This window comes from Armigeres subalbatus, unplaced genomic scaffold (genome assembly GCF_024139115.2).
Source record: "Armigeres subalbatus isolate Guangzhou_Male unplaced genomic scaffold, GZ_Asu_2 Contig1246, whole genome shotgun sequence".
Taxonomy (NCBI): Eukaryota; Metazoa; Arthropoda; class Insecta; order Diptera; family Culicidae; genus Armigeres; species Armigeres subalbatus.
The window spans coordinates 37,787-61,172 of NW_026942008.1; the positions used below are offsets into that span (position 1 = coordinate 37,787).

Genomic DNA, 23,386 nt, shown 5'->3' on the forward strand with positions numbered 1-23,386 from the left:
GGGTACTAGATGTTAGTGTATGTGTTTCTGATGACAAGACAACTATAGACTTATGCAGGGGTTCATCGAATTCACTCACCCCATGGATTTTGACATTTGAGCGGGTCGTCTTCTCGAACAAAAGTTCATTTTGCGTTCATTATGCGACCCGCTCAAACGTCATAATTTCTTGGGGGAGTTCATTTTGCGTTAGTCTATAGAGACATGTAAATAAACATATTTTTATTATGCCACCATGACTTGTACCGCGTAGTTGTTTTTTTTATTTCGTTGTCCCCGTGAAACTTCCCGTGTTGTGTTTTTCTTTCTCCCGCGGACGGTTCCGTTTGTGTTTACCCGTTGCGCTGTGTCCACCTCTGCCTAACAGGTTATGGTGCCCAGGGAAGTTCCGGATAGAGGAGAAAAAGATGTGAGAAATTGCGTGTTCGTTCGAGTGTAAAAGACTAGTGTTCCGTGCCGTAAAACGAAATGGCGGACGTGAATAAGATTTCATTTGCCAGATTGAACAATCAAAACTGGCAAATATGGAAATTTCGAATGGAAATGTTACTGACGAGAGAAGAATTGTGGTACGTCATCGAAGACGAAAAGCCAGAAACGGTGTCGAAACAGTGGACGCGAGACGACAAGAGAGCTCGTGCCACTATCGGATTGTTTATTGATGACAATCAGTTCGGTTTAGTGAAAAACGCGAACAGTGCGAAGAAGTTCTGGGACAACTTGCGAGAGTACCACGAGAAGAACACGGTTACCTCGCGAGTGTCTCTGTTGAAGAAGCTTTGCGGACTGAATCTGCAAGAAGAAAGTGATCTCGAGAATCATCTCATGGTGTTGGACGATCTGTTCGATCGATTAACGAACGCGGGTTTGAAGTTACAAGAAACCCTTCGAATCGCAATGATTCTCCGGAGCTTGCCGGATTCCTACAGTGGGCTAGTGACGGCTTTGGAAAGTCGTGCCGATGCCGACATCACCATGCAACTGGTGAAGACGAAGCTCCTCGACGAATTCGAGAGGAGAAATGAACGTGCAAGTAAATCGGCGGTGGACATAGGTGAAACAACAGCAATGAAAAGTGTGGCAGTGCAACGTGCGGCAACGTCGGAGCGGGTATGTTTCTTCTGTGGAAATTCGGGGCATTATATCAGAAACTGCCGGCAGTATTTGGCAAAGAAGGAGAAGAAGACGACAATAAGCCGGAAAACAGATTGAGTGAGAAGCAAAATGCCAAGCGAGTGAACAACAACAACAATGGTGCCGGTGTATGTTTTATGGCTGGATGTGGACAACAACAAGAGTCGTGGTTCGTGGACAGTGGTGCCAGTTATCACATGACTATTGATGAAAACTTTTTCAAGTCGCTGAAGAGCGTGGATGGTCCCGATGTGATTTAGGCCAACGGGAAGATTGCTGCCACTGCGGGATGTGGTGAAGGCTCTATTCAGTGTTTTGATGGAAGCGGCAATGTGATCAAGGTGAAGCTGAGTGAGGTTTTGTACGTTCCGTCGCTGACGAGTGGGCTGATATCTGTTGACAGGCTGACGTCCAAAGGCTTCACAGTAAACTTTAAGGACAGCTGTATGATTTGTGATGCAACCGGGAAAGAAGTTGTGGTAGGAGAGAAGTCGGTGTGTTTCTACAAGCTGAAGTTGGCCTAACTTATGGAGGACGGTGAAGCACAACAGCAGCCCTGGTGTCGTGTAGCTGAAGTCAAAAGAACGCAATTGAAGCTGTGATGAAGTGAATGGTGAGCCATGACGACAAGGAGGAGTATTCGTTATTTTTTGATGGAACATGTGTATACGAGGCCAACCATTGAGAAGGAGTGTTGGATTAAACAATGTTTGTTCCTCGTACAAACTGGCGGTCTGGCAACACTGTACCCAAAAGTTGTCGGTTCGCAAATTGACCACATGGGTACTAGATGTTAGTGTATGTGTTTCTGATGACAAGACAACTATAGAGACATGTAAATAAACATATTTTTATTATGCCACCATGACTTGTACCGCGTAGTTGTTTTTTTATTTCGTTGTCCCCGTGAAAGTTCCCGTGTTGAGTTTTTCTTTCTCCCGCGGCCGGTTCCGTTTGTGTTTACCCGTTGCGCTGTGTCCACCTCTGCCCAACAATTTGAGCGGGTCGTCTTCTCCAAAAAAGTTCATTTTGCGTTCATTTTGCGACCCGCTCAAACGTCATACAACGGAACGGCGACGGAAACGGCAAATTTGACAGAAAATATATGGGCTAACTGTCAAATTTTCCGTTTCCGTCGCCGTTCCATTGTATTGCGTTTGGGGCTGGTAATAAATCTAGACCAACATTTGAAAAGGGTGAACAGCCAAAATTTATTCTTTCCGATTCTTTGTTAATGTCTACAGCTACGAATGTAGATGAGGAATCAGAAAGAATAAATTTTGGCTGTTACGGTTCCCCCAAACACACGCGACGCGATTCTATCACTTGGCGACAGCGATTCTGTCGCCGTTGGTATGGAAGCGTAAATAGATCATTGCCTGCAGCGACCCAACGATAGAGACTAGTTGTCGCCGTCGCGGCGATGAAATCGCTTAGGTCTAGGGAAGCCTTTACGCCCTTTCCACATGTTGGTCTAAAATAATCTATATAGTGAATGGAATCTAACTATAGTGAAATGGAAAGATCGGAAAGATAGTTGAGGAAGCTGCGATAATAGTGACCAATTACTCTGCTGAAATATACCGGCACATTTTTTTTAAATAGAAAAAAAAATCAATGATAATTAACAGTTGAGTTAGATTTTATTTTAAAAACATCTATTTTCATACAGCAAGTATGCTATTGCTGGGTAATTATAATTATTAAGGTAAACGTTATGAAGTGATATTTCATGACTGTCCAATGCCCAGTGGATTGGATGCGCTCGATCATAGAAAACTCCACTTTTGATTGTGCGTGTTTCTACAACCACGGATACTTGCGATTTTGGTTCGATTGTGTATGGCTCGAACATCAAATCGTGAATATAAATATCTTCTCTGTACTGAACTTTAGCTACATCTGTTCGTTTTGTTCGGCCTTCACTGATAATTTTTACAGTTATGGACAATTCTTCATTATTCAAAAGTTCTCGCGTGAATTGTCTACCCACATGAAGCCCCACTCCATAAAAAACCAATCGCACATGCGCTGAAATCTCAAGCTGGATGTATCCAAGAGTTGCGTCGAATTTAACCGTTCCAAAAACATTACACTTCCTCATGCGAAAATATCTTGACTGTTGTTTGCGCTTGCCAATAATCGCGTTCAGTTGATCAACAGCTCCTTGCCGATCTTCACCTGGGTGCTGTTCCCACCTCTCCAGTGCGTCTACCAAATGCTTAGTATTACACCTCAGCGTATGTTGATTTGCAATCTGCCTCATCACATCCAATGGAAGTGCCATGAATTCGGGTGCGTTGAAAAACTTGATCGGATTGTGACCCAGAATCTCCAGGCAGGTCTCGTAGATGCTTTCGAAACCGTATTCGGTATTGTTTTTCAAAATGCGCAACATTGAATCCTCGTGATTGATGATAAACTGTAGACACCGTTCCTTCAGTCGATCCAAGTTGTACTTTTCGGCAACATAATACAGGAGTACTACATTGTCATCTTCAACGTTCGGTTCGTCGTAGTATATGAATTTGATCATCTCAATGAAGGTTTCCGGCGCAATGTCAGGCACTTCAACTGGTGCTCCTTGGGAAGGCGCGAGATCCCCGACAAACATGCGAAAGAAGACGTCACTGGCCGCAGCAATAAGGGAACGATGTCCGTAAATGGTTGTAGCTTCTGAGCCTACGGCGAATGTAACATCGGAGAGTTTTGTGCTGTTGACAAGTTGCTTCCATTGCGAATGATCCAATTGGTTAGACATTTCAAACGAGGTTGAAAATTTTCGTTTGCTCATCATAAAAAATTTGTTCTCAATAACGAAATACCTGCTAGTGATTTTTCTGAGCCTACTGCTTTTTTCAATCAAATTGAGCCGTGAGTAAATTTATCATCGTAACTAGGGAGACCGGGAAATGCATTACAACATGCATATTCATTTATTTAGTCTACATCTGTCTATACATCTAAACAGATAACACTGAATCAACAATTTGACGCCACAATACACGGTTCGAGGCCGCATCTCTCCATCCTCGAGTACGTCCCACGCACGCCAAGTCGTTTTGCACCTGGTCTGCCCATCTCGCTCGCTGCGCTCCACGCCGTCTCGTACCTGCCGGATCGGAAGCGAACACCATCTTTGCAGGGTTGCTGTCCGGCATTCATGCAACATGTCCTGCCCATCGTACCCTTCCGGCTTTAGCTACCTTCTAGATACTGGGTTCGCCGTATAGTTGGGCTCATTCTTCGCCGCCACACACCGTCTTCTTGCACATAGATGGTGCGTTGGGACCTGGTATTCACGGCATCTTTGAAGGATTTGCCGTACAGTAAAGATCTGGTCCGTTGTCGAGCGGCCGTCAACGAAGCCGGCTTGATAACTTCCCACGAACTCATTTACTAATGGTGACAGACGACGGAAGATTATCTGGGAAATCACTTTGTTTACCCGTAATGCTGGGTAGACACCTTTACGTGGTGTGTTACGGGATAAGATCTACCACGGTTACATTGCCAGCTACAGGCAAATCCTGATCCAACGATTACCTTCCTCATTATCCAACTCCGTGGTACTTATGAGGGTGTCGCTAAGTCGGTGGCCTCTTGTTAAGTAAGTACTACATCAACACTTCCTTCCTCTCCCTAGTTACGGTGAAGAAGGGCGTGGCCAGGAGTAGTAATCCTCATGCTTTTGTTATTTTTGCTTAAGACTGGAATCAAGGACCACTCCCCTTCTTGATTTCTGATAGCATTCTAGATAAGGATCTCAAAAGTAAAACATGAGTATCACTAGTGTCCAATCTACGAATTACACCGTAACAATGCTAATGCTAATGCTAATGCTAATGCAGACGACGGAAGATTATCTGGGAAATCACTTTGTAGGCGGCATTAAGGATGGTGATCGCTCGAAAGTTCTCACACTCCAGCTTGTCGCCTTTCTTGTAGATGGGGCATATAACCCCTTCCTTCCACTCCTCCGGTAGCTGTTCGGTTTCCCAGATTCTGACTATCAGTTTGTGCAGGCAAGTGGCTAGCTTTTCCGGACCCATCTTGATGAGCTCAGCTCCGATACCATCCTTACCAGCTGCTTTGGTCTTTAGCTGTTGGATGGCATCCTTAACTTCTATCAAGGTGGGGGCTGGTTGGCTTCCATCGTCCGCTGATCTGACGTAGTCATCTCCTCCGCTGCCTTGACTTTCACTGCCTGTACTCTCAGCGCCATTCAAATGTTCCTCGCAGTGCTGCTTCCACCTTTCGATCACCTCACGTTCGTCCGTCAAGATGCTCCTATCCTTATCCCGGCACATTTCGGCTCGCGGCACGGAGCCTTTGCGGGATGCGTTGAGCTGCTGATAGAACTTGCATGTTTCTTGAGAACGGCACAGCTGTTCCATATCCTCGGACTCCGCTTCTTCCAGGTGGCGTTTCTTCTCCTGAAAAAGGCGGGTCTGCTGTCTCCGCTTCCGTCTATAACGTTCCACGTTCTGCCGGGTACCTTGCTGCAGCGCGACCGCCCGCGCTGTGTCCTTCTCCTCCAGAATCTGTTGGCACTCTTCGTCGAACCAATCGTTCCGTCGACTTCGTCCCATATACCCGACGTTGTTCTTCGCTGCGACGTTAATGGCTGCTTTGACTGTATTCCAGCAGTCCTCAAGAGGGGCCCATTGAGCTCACCCTCTCCCGGTAACGCTGCCTCGAGAGACTGCGCGTATGCAGTGGCGACATCAGGTTCCTTCAGTCGCTCTAGGTCGTACCGCGGCGGTCGTCGGTACCCAACATTGTTGATGACGGATCGTTTTGGGCGCAGTTTAACCATCACCAGATAGTGGTCAGAGTCGATGTTAGCGCCACGATATTATGTCCTGACGTCGATAATGTCGGAGAAGTGCCGTCCATCAATCAGAACGTGGTCGATTTGTGATTCTGTCTGCAGTGGTGATCTCCAGGTGTACCGATATAGGAGGCTGTGTTGGAAGTAGGTGCTGCGAATGGCCATATTCTTGGAGGCGGCGAAATCAATTAGTCGTAGGCCGTTTTCGTTCGTCAGCCGGTGAGCGCTGAACTTCCCAATAGTCGGTCTCCTCCTCTTGGTCAACCTGAGCGTTCAAATCTCCTATGATGATTTTGACGTCGTGGCTTGGGCAGCTGTCGTATTCACGTTCCAGGTGCGCGTAGAATGCGTCCTTATCATCATCAGTGCTTCCGGAGTGTGGGCTATGGACGTTGATTATGCTGAAGTTGAAGAACCGGCCTTTGGTCCTCAACCTGCACATTCTTTCATTGAACTATGAAAGCTGTTCTCAGCTCGTGTGTGTTGCTGCAGCTCTGGTAAATAGTATGATTACCTCTAAACGTTCGCACCATTGATCCCTTCCAACAAACCTCCTGCAGCGCTACGATGCCGAATCCACGGTCCTTGAGCACATCGGCGAGTATGCGTGTGCTCCCGATGAAGTTGAGAGATTTGCAGTTCCACGAACCGAGTTTCCAGTCGCTAGTCGCTAGGTCCGTGGTGGTTCCGGTCCGTACTCTCTTGTTGATTGTTCGTTGCGTATGTTTTTTAAAGGCTGGCTTGCAGGGCCTGACACCAAACCCCCTAAATAAGGAGGACCATTCCTCCTTATTCCCGGTGGACCATGGTGCACCTCGGACGATGATCAGCCGCCCCTAACATGGAGAACAGACGCTCAGTAAGATTTGCACCTCCGGAGAGGAGCAAACCCCCCTTCCCTGTCAGCATATGACCATTCGCCGTGCCAAACATGCATATTATTGGGTGTAATTTTGTGGTGCGATTGACCGTGTACCAAACCAAAGGCTGCTCTTGCAGCCTTTTACTGGAGTACCTAAACGACTCTTGTTCTATTAATAGCGCAACAGCGCTCTGATGTGCAGAGCTGAGAGTGCAGAGTAAGCTGAACCACCTGGGGCCTGTAGCATAATCGAAATTTTACTAATAATATTAGTAGGGTAGCTTGTAACTTGTATTTTTCTGTTGCATAATGAATCTACAAGTATCAATTTACAAGTCTAATATTACAAGTAAAGCGCACTAATAATATTAGTGGAATTTACAAGCAATTGTTGCATAAAGAAAATACAAGTAGAAATTATTAGCGTTGGCTTGTAGTTTCTTTTACTAGTATGAATGGTGCTGTAATTTAATTTACAAGTAGCTTTTATTTTATTATTTCAGCTGCGCAAAGTAAATATACAGTAGCCGTTCGATAACTGCAAAATGTTTACTTTTCAGTTAACGAATGCCGTTCGATAACTGCAACGCATTCTAGACGTCAAACGGTTGTCAATCGACGTCAGATGCAATAAAAGTGCATCTAAATGTGCAGCGCAATGCAGCTGTCATTGCGTTTGACATCAGTTTGAAGTTTAGCGGTCCAATAACTGCAAAACTGTTGCAACCATCGAATTGCAGTTAAAAAGCATTGCAGTTAAATGACTTGCAGTTATCGAACGTCTACTGTACATCTTTTATTGTTTTTAACGAATTAACAGAGAAAAAACTATTATTGAAAGTGTTTTAAATTACTATACCGTGAAATACTATGCACTACGAATAAATTTCTCTTTCCAATATAAAACTGAGAATTGTGAAATTTATCAAATAACTCTGGAGCAAGCAGAAATACTTTAAGTATTCAAATGGTGGGATGCTAACTACTCAAAAGTGGGTTGTTTTCGCTTAAAACCGCATTTTGGGCCAATAACCCAATTTTGTGTAAAATGACTATGTAGTTTGCCGTAATCTACGTAAAAACATGTTACCCGAAGCAGAGTTAGTTACTAAACTTAGTTTACCTAAAGTTGACTTTATTCAACTCGAATGTGGGTTGTTGTATTTAACTATCTCGGGTGGGGCCATGTATCTTGCCCTATTTTTGACAACAATCATGGAGAAGAAAGGAAAAACTACTTAAATTTTATTACAATTTGATGCGATATTATTATTAGTAAGTATTTTGAACTTAAATTTTGAGATGATTTATCTGTCAAGAAATTGCCTAAATTTCATAATAATTTCAATTATTGGACTAAAAATCCCGCATAAGTCCAGCAAAACACGTAAATTGAAACCCGCTTCAAAAACACGCGTCAAACGAGTATAGCGAAATTAGATTTTTCATGGAAGGTATATACGTTCGAGTGAAGTACAAATCGCCCAAATTAAAACCCATGTAAATCCCAAAATCCGCCTATAAAAACCACCTAAAAAATCACTCCAGTGCGCATTACTTTTTCTTTGTAAAAAGGCCAATACCACGAAACCGGATTTAGCCACGGAATAAATAAATTAAAGAGCGAAGGATAACATGAATTTCCGTGTATACCTATCGCAGTATTCTATGCACAAACTCAGAAAAACATAAACAAAATCATTTATCGCCGCATTGACAGTGAACTGTCGGATGAATTTTGACAGGTAAATGAACCTGACTGACTTGTCATTTCCTTCTTACTAATAATACAAGTACTAATATTATTAGTTGGCGAATAACTTTTATGCAACACAAATTACAAGTACTTGTAATTTTTTGACTTGTAACTTGTAACTTGTAGCTAATATTATTAGTCTGATTATGCTACAGGGCCCTGACCGGATGCTCTATCATCAACGTGAACGAGACCAAATCGTTAAATTTTGGAGACAGTTAGCGTCGGACGGCGGAACCTAGATCGACATAGGAGCACGGATCAAGAAGGCTGCTTTTGTGAGTTTACGAAACTTATTGATGTTCAATCAGATTAGTCAATGTACTAAATTTCGAATATTCAACTCTAGCGTGAAACCTATGCTGTCATACGCCAGTGGGTGGGGCTTGGTGTGTGGGTATCTCAAGACTAACAGGAAACCCCTGGCCATGGAACTTCGAGGAGGATGATAGATAGATAGATGAATATAATTCAAGGACCTGTATTTCGATTTCAACTAATTTTGATGAGATCTTTGATAGACCTTCCCGATAGCCGTTATTATAAAATAGACCGTTAGACCGTTATTATAAAAAAATGAAACAAGAGCTCGCCCAGCTCTACGGCGAACCCAGTACCCAGAAGGTAGCTAAAGCTGGAAGGGTACGATGGGCAGGGCATATTTCAAGAATGCCGGACAGCAACCCTGCAAAGCTGGTGGTTACTTCCGACCGGCAGGTTCAAAAAGAATTGAAGGACATCTATCTAGGTGGATTAATCAGGGTTTTTGGTGATATTTTTGGATTCTTATATGGATTCTTTTGAAATTTCCTAATTAAAAACTTCAAATCAAGATTTCTCGAGATTCCTCCTAGGGATTTTTTTAAAAATTGGTCCAGAGGTGCAGAATTACCACAGGAATCGAGCCCTGTACTTGGTTTTGATGGACATTTTTATTTTATAATAACGGTCTACCGGGGGACCGTGCGAGATAATTAACCAATACATACCATATTTATTTTTCCGAACCTTATCTTATCTGATATTAAAAATTAGTTTCTATTTTATCAAAGTAGGAAGTAATTCGTTCTCACGAGCGAGATTTACTCATCTAGCTATACTTTGGCGCACATCCTTCCATGTACAGCCGTTTCGTTTCCTCGTCCGCTTTGTCGTCCTTGGGTGGTTTGTAGTCGGACACGTGGTCCACCCGCAGTGACCTCCCCAGCAGCTTGATACCGTTCATGTTGTCCACCGTCAACACGGTGGACCGTTGATCTTCGAAGCAGATGAAGCAGAAACCCTTGGATTTGCCGGTTTTCTTATCCCGCACCAGGTTGATGTTGACAATTTCACCGTACTGGGAGAACACTGCTAGCAGGTCGCCCTCAGTCAAGTCCGAGGGCAGGCCACCGACGAATATCCAGGCGCTGTCCTTGTACTGATCATGCCAGGAATTTTTGCCGCCATATTTGAGGTCCTGCTCACTCAGTTTGAGCACGTTTTTCATGTTGCTGGTCGAAATAAAAAAGGGAAAATAAGATTTCCTGAGGGATTGAAGTTACAAAAAACTTATGAATTGATTATATTAGGTACCTATATAATTAGGTTCTGCTCTAGATGTTATCTCCAATGAAAAGAAGAAACACGAATTATTGACCTTTCCTTCTCCTTTTTTTCAGCTAAATCAATTTATTCACTTATTTATAATCAACTTTTCTGACTTTTCTAAATTCCTCCCAAACTACTTTTAATTCTTTCCTGCCTACGATTTAAAAACAATTAATAACAATGTTATACTCAACGCATCCCCGGGCCGTGGCCAATCTACGTTGTATGACACTAGGCAATACGTTTACACTGCTGGCTTAAATTTTCAACGTGACGATTACTATATCCAACTCATAAAATCAATGTGAACTCGACTCGTGGAAAACTTATTCTAGGTTATCCGAGGCTTGTGCTAAACCCTTTATCACAACGCGGACCTTTTCATCCACTGACTGGTAGGCACGAACGTCCCGTCTTCTGCTTCAGACCCATAAGCGGTCTGAAACAGTTCAGTTTCAGGATATTAAACTTGTGATAGAATAGAAGATATAGTAGGGGAGGAGGAGAGTGTGGAGCGGCTTGTTGTCCACTTCCGGCTCAAGCGACTGCAATGGAACCTATTTATTAGAGAGTTGTTTGTAGAGATAGAAACGGTTGTGTTTATATACATGATAGATGTTCAGACACTCAGGCAGTTTGGGATCGCTACGATAGAGGCTCTAGCGACTGCTATGGAACCTATTTATAAGAAGATAGTTGTTTGTAGTTCACCTGATCGATCCACTTTGCTCGCTGCGCACCTTGCCCAGAGAAAAACTCAAAATCTTAAAACTCATGAATGATTCATATCAATCGTGAATTGAAACGCACCCAAATCAGCACCTAAAAAATCATGGCTGAGTTGAACCGTCTGTTTTTTGCCTTTTTTTTATTTTTATTAACGTTCAACACATAGTGTTCGGATCTCGAAAAAACTGGTTTTTGTAGCAGCTTTGTTGTTGCAGCTCAAAACTGAAAATGTTCTGTTTTTAATAATTGTCAACCATTTTGTGTTTCATTTCAACTTACATGAGTAGTTTTTTCCTCCTTCCAATACAATCCAATTATTCCTACTCCGCTTCTAATTCTGTAAGCTAAATACACATTTCTTTATAATACACTCCTTCCAGTAGCTTTTCTAAAAATACCTTCCGCTAATTTACTAGCAACAACCGATTTAATTCAACTCAATCACTTTATCCAAATTCTAATTAACAATTTATTTCCTTTTCAGGTTTCCCAGCAGTTCACCGTAGTAGCATCAATATACAAATCGCCGTAATAAATCAACAGCCTCCAATCTTGTTTGTTTTTATTTTTACCTTCCATGAATTCACCTACCAAATTGATCCACCCAATTCACCAACCATCACGCCGTGTTGCCAAGTGCCGCAACAGCCCCTCCCGTAACTCTGGCGAAGGGTCCTTTAAACGTAGACAGATGTTCCGTCTCCTATCTCAGGCACTGCAATTTTTGCCACGGCTCGCCTATACAACTTTCCGCCGGCTCGAACTACCACTTGACGGACTCTACCAACAGCTCCTTTGAAAATTTCTTCCACTATTCCCCGGATCCCGCTTCTTCTATTCGCCTCATCTGCCATATACACCAGAGCACCTATGTGTTCTAAACCCTGCTCTTCTCTCCACTTTGCAAGTTTATCGTTGGCAAATACTATTTCACCCAGCGTTACCACAGCTTATCAGCAAGCACTTGAGACCTCTCGTATTGGTTTCGCAACTCCGCAGCTTCATTCCCTTGGGGTAGCCTTCCGTCTCTTTCGCACGATGGATGCTTCTGGGTCCGTGTTTTCCTTCGACACGAATGTCAAAGGTCTTGAATTGATAATTCCTTCTGCTTCAGCCAACACAGTCTCCAGAACCTCATCCGACAGTGAACGACCGTCTTGTAACTCGTACACAGCTTCCTTCACCGACCGGACCAATCTTTCCCACACTCCCCCCATGTGTGGGGCTGCGGGAGGGTTGAAATTCCACCTCGTTCTCGCGTTCGTGAAATTTTCACTGCACTCTTCCTCAATCTTCTCCAACTCCTTACTCGCTCCAACGAAGTTAGTGCCATTGTCCGAGAAAAACTCTAGCGGACTCCCTCGTCGACACACAAACCTTCGAATTGCCATTAGACAGGATGTCGTAGAAAGACTTTTAACAGCCTCTAAATGAACTGCCCTGGTCGTGAAACAAGTGAACAAAGCCACCCACCGCTTTTCGCTGCGCCGACCGACTGTGACTGTAATCGGACCGAAATAGTCAACACCCGTGTATGTGAAGGGTCGCAGGAACGGTGTCACCCTTTGCACTGGTAGTGGTGCCATCTTTGGCACGGCCGGATGGCATTTGTACACCTTACACCATACGCAGTTTCGCATTACCTTCACCACCTCAACTCTAATCTTTGGAATACAGAATCTCTGCATCAGCTCATTTACCACGGCTTCTCGATGTCCATGCCCCAACTGCCGATGATAATGCTCGATCACTCGTGATGTTATCAAGTGTCCCCTAGGCAGAATTATGGGAAACCGCATTTCAAATGGAAGAAACTCGGCTTGAGCTGTTCGACCATCTACACGAATTACATCCTTATCGTCCAGGATTGGTGAAAGCTTATAAAGAGGACTTCGCTTCTCGATCTTCGCATTGCACTCACCGTTGTTATCCCGCAAACGGCGCAAAATACATATTTCGTCTGCGAATGCTTCCCATTGCGCTTGTTGCCACAATATCTCCTCCGCGCGCTGGAACTCTTCTCTCTGCAGGCCCATTCGTACCGCATTCACCTTATGTTGGTAATTGAAGTTCCGCAGAGCTCGAATCGTTAGTATCGCCTGATTCTGCACTTTTCTGCGTAGGTTTGCCACAAACCGTATGACTAACGCTACAGTTCGTACTATCACATTCCACTTTGAGATCCTGGACACATTTATGAATTGGAATTCCGTTTCCGTTCTATGGAACAAGCAAGCGGCTCGAAACTCTTCTGGGACGTTCGGTTCTACTACTGCGTCACTGGGCCACTCGCTCTCGGGGCGATACAAGAATGCTGGTCCTCTTTGCCATACGGTACTCGTCTGTAGGAGCGATTCTTTTGACCACTTCGTCAGCTTATCGGCGACGTTAAGTTTCGTCGGTATCCACCTCCAATCAGGGACCTTTGTTCGCGAGACGATATCGCCAATACGGAATGCGACGAACTGACGATACTTTCGTGCATCAGACGTTATCCACGACCGTACAGTTCGTGAGTCAGTCCAGAAGAATAGTCTTTTTAGCTGTAGATTGTGACTTGTCAGTATTGTATCCTTAAGCCGGGCTCCCAACACCGCAGCCATTAGTTCCAAACGTGGGATAGAATGCGGCTTAATTGGAGCAACCTTGGAACGGGCTTGAACTAGCGAACAACGAGGAACCTCAGCTGCCAATATTCGGGAAAAAACAGCTCCGTACGCGCTCTCACTCGCATCCACATGAAGTGAGCCGCAATCTGGCACAGCACAATTTCCGAAGTAATATCGAGGAATTCGAACTGCTGCCACATCGTTCTGACACGCCATCCACCGAATCCACCTTACCATCGCCTCTTCGTCTATTGTGTCATCCCAATTGCACCCGCTTATCTAAAGATCCTGAACTATAATACGTCCATGGATTGTAAATAAGGCTAGCAATCCAAGGGGATCAAAAAAGCTCATCCCACAACTTAACACAATCCGTTTTGTCGGCCGATGGCCAGCGATCAAGAATGGTTGCAGGTCTTCTCTGATTTGCGTTGAGAACGTGAACACATCTTGTCTGGTATTCCACACAAGTCCCAGTACTCGCTCAAACTCCGTCTCTTTATCTCGGTGAAAGTGAATCTCCTGACTTATTTGAGTTCTCCCAACTTCACCAGTACTTCTTCTGCATTTGAAACCCAGTTTCTAATTTGGAATCCTCCACGGGAGTGGATATCTCTAAATTCTTCAGCTTGCTTGACTGCTTCCTCTACGGTATCTGCGCTGTCGAAATAGTCGTCGACGTAATGCTTCTTCACTACTGCTTCTACTGCTCTTGGATACTCCTTGGTGAACTCCTTCGCGTTCTTTTGCATAACGTACAATGCTTGACTTGGTGAGCATGATGCTCCAAAAATGGCACAGTCCATCACGTACACTTCTCCTCCAAATAGAAACCGCTGCGCTTGACGATTCTCAGGACGTATTCTCACTTGGTGGAACATCTCGCGAATGTCGCCACCGAACCCTATCCTTCGCTCACGGAACTGGCTTATCACTGACGGCAGGGAAACCAGCAGATCCGGACCCTTCAGCAATGCGGAATTCAAAGAAACGCCTTGCACAGCGGCCGCTGCATCCCAGACTAAACGCACTTTTCCTGGCTTTTTTGGATTCAGTACGATGTTTAACGGTAGATACCACGCCTTATGTCTCTCTGTGGTTTGTAGCTCCTGCTTTGTCGCTTTGTGGCAATATCCCTTCTCTATGTACTCCTCCATTTGCCTCTGTACATTCTGCTGCAGCATCGGGTTTCTTGCTAACCGCTTCTCCAGACTCTTCATCCTCTTCTCTGCCATTCCGTAACTATCTGGAAATTTGATATCTGCCTCCCTCCACAGTAAGCCGGACTGAAAGCGTTGACCGATGCGCACTGTTGTTCCTTCAAGTATCTCCCTGGCTCTCCGATCGTCGTCTGACTCAGGTATTACGTCCACCATGACTGCCGAATCTTCCACCACGTAATGCGACTTCAAAATCCGATAAAGTTCTTCATTTGACACACTAGCGCATGTGTGGTGCCCAACGAATGTGGAATTCTGCTGCGACTTCTCTTGTGGGCCATACACCGTCCATCCTAGCGCCGACCTAACCGCAATTGGTTCCCCTGGATTACCAACCCGTGACTCTAAAGGTGCAAACAGGTGCAGATGCTTTAACCCAATTAGAATACGTGGCGTCTCCATAGGGTAATCTGCCACCTTCAGGCCACGAAGGTGCTGGTACTGCATTGCAAATTCAGCAAACCGCATAGTCTGCTTCGGTAATCCCAGCTCTCTAACAGTGTGCGCACTCCTCACTACGGTTTTCTGGGTTGAATCCAAGCTCGATAACGCCAAATCAATTATCTTCGACTCCCGCTCTAGTCTTGTCATTCCGGAAGTCCATGACACGCGCAATGGTTGCACGATTCCATCGCAACCAAGCTCTTCCGCAACCGAAGCTTCGATCAACGTATACGATGAGCCTTCATCCAAGAACGCCAATATCTTCACCGCCTTGGAACCATTATACACCATCACTGGGACAACACGAAAGATCACCGACGTCTGTACTATGCTACTGTGCATGTTACATGACGAATGTGCGTATAGTTGATGCAACAAGGTGTTATGCGTTGCGTTGCAATTCGCCACCTTACAGCGAATATTCATTTTACACTTGGAATCTCCGTGTGCATTTAGACAGCTTTTGCAAAGCTGCCATCTCTCTACCGCCTTCAACCGCTGTGCTGGATCAAGCTTCAAAAAATCCTCGCAATTACGCAACCTGTGATTTGTCTCGCCACATTTCACACATGGAATTCGCTTCTGGGGCTCGGTATCTCGAACGGTCCGTTCGTCTTCATTATGAACGTTCACAAACGCTCCTTGTTGCTTCACCTTGCTTCGCTCTCGATTCCGCTCCGGATTGCACACACGACTACTACTGGGTTGCCCGTCCACCAGATTTATCGCCTCCGTAGCTACACAGAAAGAAAAATCATTAGTAATGTTAAGAAAAACATTGGTTAAAATAAAAAGTTGCGTTGGTTCTTTTTCGTAGAGAGTTGGTTATGTTCAAAATAAAAGTATGGAAACTTTTGCAACTACCATGGCTTAAAAGCTGCTTACCACTCTAAATTTAATAGTTTGAACTTTCAAATTAAAATTGTAGAAATGTCAATACAAAATCATTACACTGGTGGAAGCAGCATGTGTAACATTTTAATTCAGAGATTTTTCATTCTTAAAATCCCTCTACCCACCATCTATCGTTTCTTTCAAACCTAATAAAATCGTATTAAATAGCTTTTAATGTTTAATTGCATTTTCAGAATTAATTTGTACTACACGTTACAGCTGCGGCTAAAATGCAAAGGTGGCCGCTTCGGAGTAATACAGTTACTCATCGGAGAGCACGTAGTTAGCATGTGGAGATACTGCGCCATCTTTCTTGTCGGCCAGAAGTTCCGACTCATGCGAATTATCTGCAAGGCAAAAAAAGAAAATCTCGCATAAGTATTTATCGTGATGTGTTCCGTTATTTCAACGCTGTTTAATTAGAATTAGTGAACACTGGCACTGCTTTGCATTTCACATTTTTCACGTTATAATTAGGAAAATACGGAAAATATCTACCTTCTTGCTCCGTGAAATAAACGATAGCGTTTTAATGTCGACGACACATTTGCGTGAACTTGATGGCACTTCTGGTTTTGGTTGGCAAAGGCAATCGAATACAACCGAAAAAGCAATATATTCTTCTTCTTCTTCTCTGTTTTTTCAGAACTTTTTGTTGACAGTTGAACAGTTTTTTGATAGTTTAACAGTTTTTGAAATTGAAAAGATGAACTTTTAAAATTACACTCAGGAAAGTAAAAAAACACTTTTGAATGAAATGCATAATTTTCTTTTATTGTTTTTTCACTTTTAATTTTAAGAAAATTTGCAACTTTTTCGATTAAAAGTGCATAATTTTTAAAGGTACAATTTTATTTTTTTCTGTGTACAGAGACTATCTCCGCAAGAAAATCTGCCATGGTACGTAATGTAACTCTCTTCCCGTCGCCTAACTGCCCGCGCTTGTATCGAATCCAATCCATCTTTGTACTCGGTGGAAGCTTCTTCGCCAACTCACTTATCAGTAACGGGTTGATCAGATGTTCTTCCAGGCGTGTTGCTTCCATGTGGTCGCAGAGTTGCTGGACCAATCGACCGAATGTAATGTACGACGCCGGCTTCTCCGTCTTCGGGGCGTCCGCGGATCTCACCTTCACCAACAACGTCTCCAAAATTTGTTCAGGTTGGCCAAACTGTTCTCTCAGCTCCTGAATCACCTTCGGAACAAACTGCGGCAATAGAAGTCGCGATCCTACCGCTTCCAGTGCAGCTCCCTTCAAGCACTCCTGCAGCCGTACTAGGTTTTCTAGGTTGGAGAAACCACACGCTTTCGTCGACGCCTCGTAGCTCGTGATGAAGATCGACCACTCTTCCGCTTTCCCGGTGAACGTCGGCAACCGTCGAGCCAAAAACTGACGCGCAGACAGCTGGGCTTTGGTTGGAACCACTTCCACTTCGTCACCGTTAGCACTGGCATCATCACCACTATCACTTTCACTATTCGACGCCGATTCGCTAGTATGAACATTTCCCGCGCGAGTTGCATCCGCGTTGACTTTCGATGACCTTGCATTTTCTAGGGCATTACCTAAGCCTACTGTCGGAGTTGATGTCTTCCTACAGAATCGTATCGTACTTTGTTCCTTCTCTAACTGAACACGCTCCGCTAAAGCCTTTATCTATTCTGCGCTGAATCTTTGACTGTTCTGCTTTCTTTTTCTTATTGAATTCTTCCTCAGCTACAGCCTTTGCTTCTAATTCCTGCTTCTCTAACTGCCACATCGCTTCCCTCTTTTCTTTCTCTAACTCTAGTTTCATACTTGCCACCCTTTTCTTCCTCTCTATCAAAGCAGCAAGACGCTCTCGCTCGCGAGCTATCTCCCTTTCTGCTTCCAGCAACTCATTCTCCTCGGCCCCGATGGCAGTCGCTCCGTTTGAGTCACCAGCGCAGTCGTTACAAACCCAATCGTTGTCTTCCTGTACTGCTGACGTCACTCCTTGGCAGCCGAAATGGAACCACACCTGGCAGTTGTCGCAGAATACCATCTGGCTCTCATCTTCGTCCGGCCGGTGGCATTTCCCGCAATTGTAGGCCGTCTCATTCGGGTCGGAAAGGCGCGAATTCGATCCTTTACTCATTTTTGAGAATGTTCGGATCTCGAAAAAACTGGTTTTTGTAGCAGCTTTGTTGTTGCAGCTCAAAACTGAAAATGTTCTGTTTTTAATAATTGTCAACCATTTTGTGTTTCATTTCAACTTACATGAGTAGTTTTTTCCTCCTTCCAATACAATCCAATTATTCCTACTCCGCTTCTAATTCTGTAAGCTAAATACACATTTCTTTATAATAGGGTCAAAGACCCAATAGTGGAGGAACTAAGCATGTTCCTACACTATTTATATGCTCAGAGCTAATGTAAAATCATCACCACTTACCTGAGCAATGAATCTGAAAGCACTTTATCTCTTTTCTACGAGGAGTATACTTCCAATGCTATGGAATCAGGATTTCTGCCCTAAAAATAATCCTCCAATTATTGGTACACTGTTCCAATAGTTGCGGTATTTGTTAATTTGTGTTCCTATAGTTGCGAACCCCATTGTTTTCATATGGGACTCGCAACTATTGGAACACTACCGCAACTATTGGTGCAAAAAGCACAACATTTTATGGAAATTTGTTGTACAATACCTGTTTTAAATGAATTCCGTTGATGTTTTTCACTAAATTGTGTTATGACTTATCAACTAATCGATCAGCATTGTAGGTTGCTGCGATTGATTAATATATTTCGGATCAGCTACACTACCGCAACTATAGGTACACCCACAACCATCGGAACATTTACCCTACACTCCTTCCAGTAGCTTTTCTAAAAATACCTTCCGCTAATTTACTAGCAACAACCGATTTAATTCAACTCAATCACTTTATCCAAATTCTAATTAACAATTTATTTCCTTTTCAGGTTTCCCAGCAGTTCACCGTAGTAGCATCAATATACAAATCGCCGTAATAAATCAACAGCCTCCAACCTTGTTTGTTTTTATTTTTACCTTCCATGAATTCACCTACCAAATTGATCCACCCAATTCACCAACCATCACGCCGTGTTGCCAAGTGCCGCAACACATAGAACAATGTATACTCTTGCGTGTGTAAACAATAGATTGCCAATTAATTGCATATTATTCGGCAACTCGGCCGTACGAAAACCATTTTTTTTGTTAAATATCTTGGCTGTGCATATGCATAGCATATGTTTCGAAATGGACAAATTGATATGAAATTTGCGAAAAAGAATCCACGTGTCTTGGAGGGACTCGAACCCTCAACCTCCTACTCTCTAGATAGGCGTGATAACCCCTACACAACAAGACCACTTAAAGGTCACGATTGCGGAAAAGCCATCAAATGCTTTAGCCAAGCAAGCCTTTGGCACAGCAGAGTGCGATTGAATTCGCATTCTATACCGTCCCGCCCAGACAGTTACTGGGGGGCATGGAGTGCGATCCTCTCGTTTAAAACAATGTGCACTCGCTTGGCTGTGGATATACAATAGTAAAGCACATGTGGAGATTGGACAAATCAAGCATCCGAAAGATATTCAATTTGTAAAAAGAGAGCTAACGGCGGTGGAGGTTGGTACTCTGATTCTGATGTCTTTTCCGCAAACGTGACCTTTAAGTGGTCTTGTTGTGTAGGGGTTATCACGCCTATCTAGAGAGTAGGAGGTTGGGGGTTCGAGTCCCTCCAAGACACGTGGATTCTTTTTCGCAAATTTCATATCAATTTGTCCATTTTGAAACATATGCTGTGCATATGCACAGCCAAGATATTTAAATAGATTGCCGCCAAATTGATTTTAAACATTTTTTGGAGCGAAATGATTTTTTGGGGAAAATAAGTGAAATGATCCGTTGTAGCATGAACAACTCAGACGTGATGCATTCCTTTAAATTCGCAAACGAGTTAGTTCGTGTGGGAGCGTTCAATGAATGAGATTTATGAATGATTTTACCAACACTGACCTCGCCTTCTTGTTTTTGTCCGGCTTCAAAATTGGAACAACTTTGGCGTTTTTCCATTTATCTGGAAAGTATGTCAATTGAAAACATTTGTTAAATAAATTAACCAAAAACGATAAAGAGCTCTCAGGAAGTTTTTTGATAAGTATGTAGAAAATACCATCATCATCCGGTGCTTTCATATTTTTAAATTTTCTAGTAATAGATCTCACTTCATCTAAATTAGTTCCCAACGAAGGGTCAAAAACATTCTCTTGATTGGAGAATGTCTTCGAAACTCCGTGTAACCTGATTCTCAGTCCAATTGAGAGACCTAGACTAAAATTATGGGCACTCTCGAACTGCTGAGCAAGTTTTTGAGCCTTTTCGTCATTTGTTAATAACATTTTATTTCCGCCGAGGTTTTTTAAAAGAATTTTCGTTTGCATTAGCATTAGCATTTAGCAGTTCGCACAAATTCGTAGGTGGTACAAGCCAAGACTATTATATGAGAGTAGTATCACTTTCATCCGTTACCACAGATATTGATTTGGGATTAATCACTAACTCTCAGATGGAAGCAATGCACTCTCCAATAGTCGAGATCTTTCCTGGCCACGTCCTTGCGAATGCTGAGGAAGGGAAGGATGGTTTGTTGGACATCTACTTAAGAAAGATGCAGAGAACTCTACGACCTCTCATGGGTGCCACGGGAGGTTTTGGGATTGTGTGGAAGGTTATAATATAACAGTAGGGATCGTTTTGGTATAACGTGAAACACAGAAAGAACTAAGACAGAAATACAAAGTAGGAAAGGGACGAGCCTGAAATTGAACCCACGACCTCCTGCTTATAAGGCAGAAGCGATAGCCACTAGACCACCAAGCTCGTCTTTTTAAAAAGAATTTTCGTTAGTTTACAAAAGGGTTTCGAACTGGGATCCAACTTCGAGACATTATTCTCAAAGTTGGTATTCCTCAGAATAGCGAAACGATTTTTAATTCCCTTTTGCAAATCTCGCCAAATAACTTTCAACGCGGGATCGCGAGTTCTTTGGTATTGCCTTCGCCTCATATTTTTAAGACGGATCAGTAGCTGGAAGATCGTCGTCAATAATAATGGAGTTGAATTTAATTTCACATTTAGGAATTGCAATGCCTCTGACATCGATAATTAAATTTGTCAAATATACGAGAGCATTATCAATATCACTTTTGGTATCGAGGAGAATATCAACATCATAATTCCTATCGATATCTTCTTCTTCTTATTGGCATTACATCCCCACACTGGGACAGAGCCGCCTCGCAGCTTAGTGTTCATTTAGCACTTCCACAGTTATTAACTGCGAGGTTTCTAAGCCAGGTTACCATTTTTGCATTCGTATATCATGAGGCTAGCACGATGATACTTCTATGCCCAGGGAAGTCGAGACAATTTCCAATCCGAAAATTGCCTAGACCGGCACCGGGAATCGAACCCAGCCACCCTCAGCATGGTCTTGCATTGTAGCCGCGCGTCTTACCGCACGGCTAAGGAGGGCCCTGATCCCCGATCCCGTATCCTATCGATATACGTTTTATATAAATTCCAATCAGCCCTATGATAATTAAAGCTGATTGGATTATAAATGGCTTCTTGTGAGATTGCAAACGTCACAGGAAGGTGATCAGAGTCAAAGTCAGCATTAGTTACCAATTGGCCACACAGCTGACTTGAATCCGTTAAAACTAGATCAATTGTAGATTGACACATTTAAATTTCTTGGAATCTTCTCTCACAGGACAAGCGTCCTTACGGCACTGAGTGGAGTTTTGGAAATTTCCCCCAGACCTGCGGAAATATTCCCATGTAACACGGACATGGGACATAATACAGGCCGTTTCCAAATTTTCATATTTTAGTTCACTTTTGTTAAAGTGAACTAAATAAAATTTAAGAAATAGCCCTCTGGGAAGTACCAGAGCGATATTTCTTTTTCATTTTAATTACTTGGACTGGTAAAAATCCAAGTAATTGAGAAATTTCAATTTTAATCCCATCCAGTGATGACTGGGGAGACCTTTCAAGACGACTTTGAACAATCGATCAGTATTGTCGTCGTACGTCAAGAATTTATGTCGCTTCTCAGTTAAATACTAAAGAAGACGTTTGCGATCGTCAAAGGATCCCGGCAAAACGCGACAGTCACCCTTCCTGGCAGAGGTAGATTCGATTTGCTCAATTTCGTCATGAATCAAATCGAACTGATTGCTTAGTTCGATAGGAGAAGAATTATTTTGAATGTTAGAGTTAGAAGGAATATTTGAAGTCTCCAGCTTCCTTCTATTTTTTCCGCGCTTTGGCAGGACGGTCTTGAAATCTTGTTTCTTAGAAGGAAGTGGAGAATTTAGAGACTCGCCCTTCCTCTTGTTTTTATTAATGCTCATAGCTGAGCGTGGAGACGTGACCTTCTAAGAGTTTTTTTTTTCCAGAACGGTATCCCTGCAGGATTACCACCGCTTGTCGCAATTTTACTTCCGCAAACGGATCCAAAGATCGTAACGGGATCAGTAGGTACGAATAGCGCTGGGAAGCATTGTTGAAATTAAAATAGCTTCGGGTAGTATTAAAAACTTCCTTCCGCAAAGAGAGAAAAGAACCGCACAGCACGAAAGCACGATGCGGTCGACGCAATGGAGTATGGTTTTATCATCATCATCATCATATACCGCTATTCGATTCGTAGTTCAAGAAAAAATTTAATTTTTCAGCTTTCAGCTACAGTCGTGCTGGTTAGGTAATCAGTGAAAATATTGAAGAAAAGTTTGATGAGAAAAATATTGTCAATATATCTCTGGGGTCTGCGGACCCTTGTCTCTCCTAATATTGTTGTTTTGATTAATCGAATTCAAAACTTTGTTCAAATCGTAAAGCAGAACTGGGGAAAATACTCACGTCATAGGATTCATTTTTATATCACACTATTGCTAGAAGATTCACTTATATATCAACTGGAAATTATTCACTGTACAATGGTAATTTATATTAAACTGTTGTAAATATGAAACGTAATGAAGTCGTTCGGATGGTAAATTTTTTAACTCGCACCGGAGGTGCATTCCCAAAATCATCGAAAAGAACCAAATCAAGACAAAATTTTCAAAACGACTTATCTGCTTTTGTAAACAAAGATTCAAACGACGATTTGACGAATCTGATAGCTCTCCCACGCAAACCAACACCATCAACAGGTAGCGGAATCCTTCACCTACCTATTGATGGTGTTGGTTTGCGTGGGAGAGCTATCAGATTCGTCAAATCGTCGTTTGAATCTTTGTTTACAAA

At 43.2% G+C, this 23,386-nt stretch overlaps 3 protein-coding genes across 4 annotated transcripts; all 3 read right to left on the bottom strand.

Annotated features, from left to right (window-relative positions):
- Nucleotides 1-1,441: 1,441 nt before the first annotated feature.
- Nucleotides 1,442-3,895, bottom strand: LOC134202504 (BTB/POZ domain-containing protein 1-like). Its single transcript, XM_062677503.1, has 2 exons — nt 3,161-3,895; nt 1,442-1,576 (listed from the first exon to the last, which is right to left on the bottom strand). The coding sequence occupies exons 1-2, from the start codon at nt 3,893-3,895 to the stop codon at nt 1,442-1,444; spliced, it is 870 nt and encodes a 289-aa protein (XP_062533487.1).
- A 5,665-nt stretch (nt 3,896-9,560) lies between these two features.
- Nucleotides 9,561-23,158, bottom strand: LOC134202505 (RNA-binding motif protein, X-linked 2-like). 2 transcript variants are annotated; one of them, XM_062677506.1, is made up of 3 exons: nt 11,304-11,522; nt 11,185-11,249; nt 9,561-10,079 (listed from the first exon to the last, which is right to left on the bottom strand). In XM_062677506.1, exon 3 carries the CDS (start codon nt 10,073-10,075, stop codon nt 9,677-9,679), a length of 399 nt encoding a protein of 132 aa, XP_062533490.1. In that variant the 5' UTR covers nt 10,076-10,079; nt 11,185-11,249; nt 11,304-11,522; the 3' UTR covers nt 9,561-9,676. The 2 variants fall into 2 exon arrangements, with proteins under 2 accessions (XP_062533490.1, XP_062533488.1); XM_062677504.1 differs by lacking the exons at nt 11,185-11,249; nt 11,304-11,522 and adding an exon at nt 22,997-23,158.
- On the bottom strand, nt 16,748-19,064 carry LOC134202498 (uncharacterized). Its single transcript, XM_062677486.1, has 2 exons — nt 18,935-19,064; nt 16,748-18,377 (listed from the first exon to the last, which is right to left on the bottom strand). Exon 2 carries the CDS (start codon nt 18,188-18,190, stop codon nt 17,669-17,671), a length of 522 nt encoding a protein of 173 aa, XP_062533470.1. The 5' UTR covers nt 18,191-18,377; nt 18,935-19,064; the 3' UTR covers nt 16,748-17,668.
- Nucleotides 23,159-23,386: the final 228 nt, after the last annotated feature.

Coding starts and splice junctions, on each gene's coding strand:
- LOC134202504 (XM_062677503.1), bottom strand. CDS start 3,895: ATGTCTAACCAATTGGATCATTCGCAATGGAAGCAACTTGTCAACAGC. Junction 1,577..3,160: donor AGCTTGAGATTTCAGCGCAT/GTGCGATTGGTT, acceptor CAAATCATACAG/CTGTCCTTAAAGTTTACTGT.
- LOC134202498 (XM_062677486.1), bottom strand. CDS start 18,190: ATGAGTAAAGGATCGAATTCGCGCCTTTCCGACCCGAATGAGACGGCC.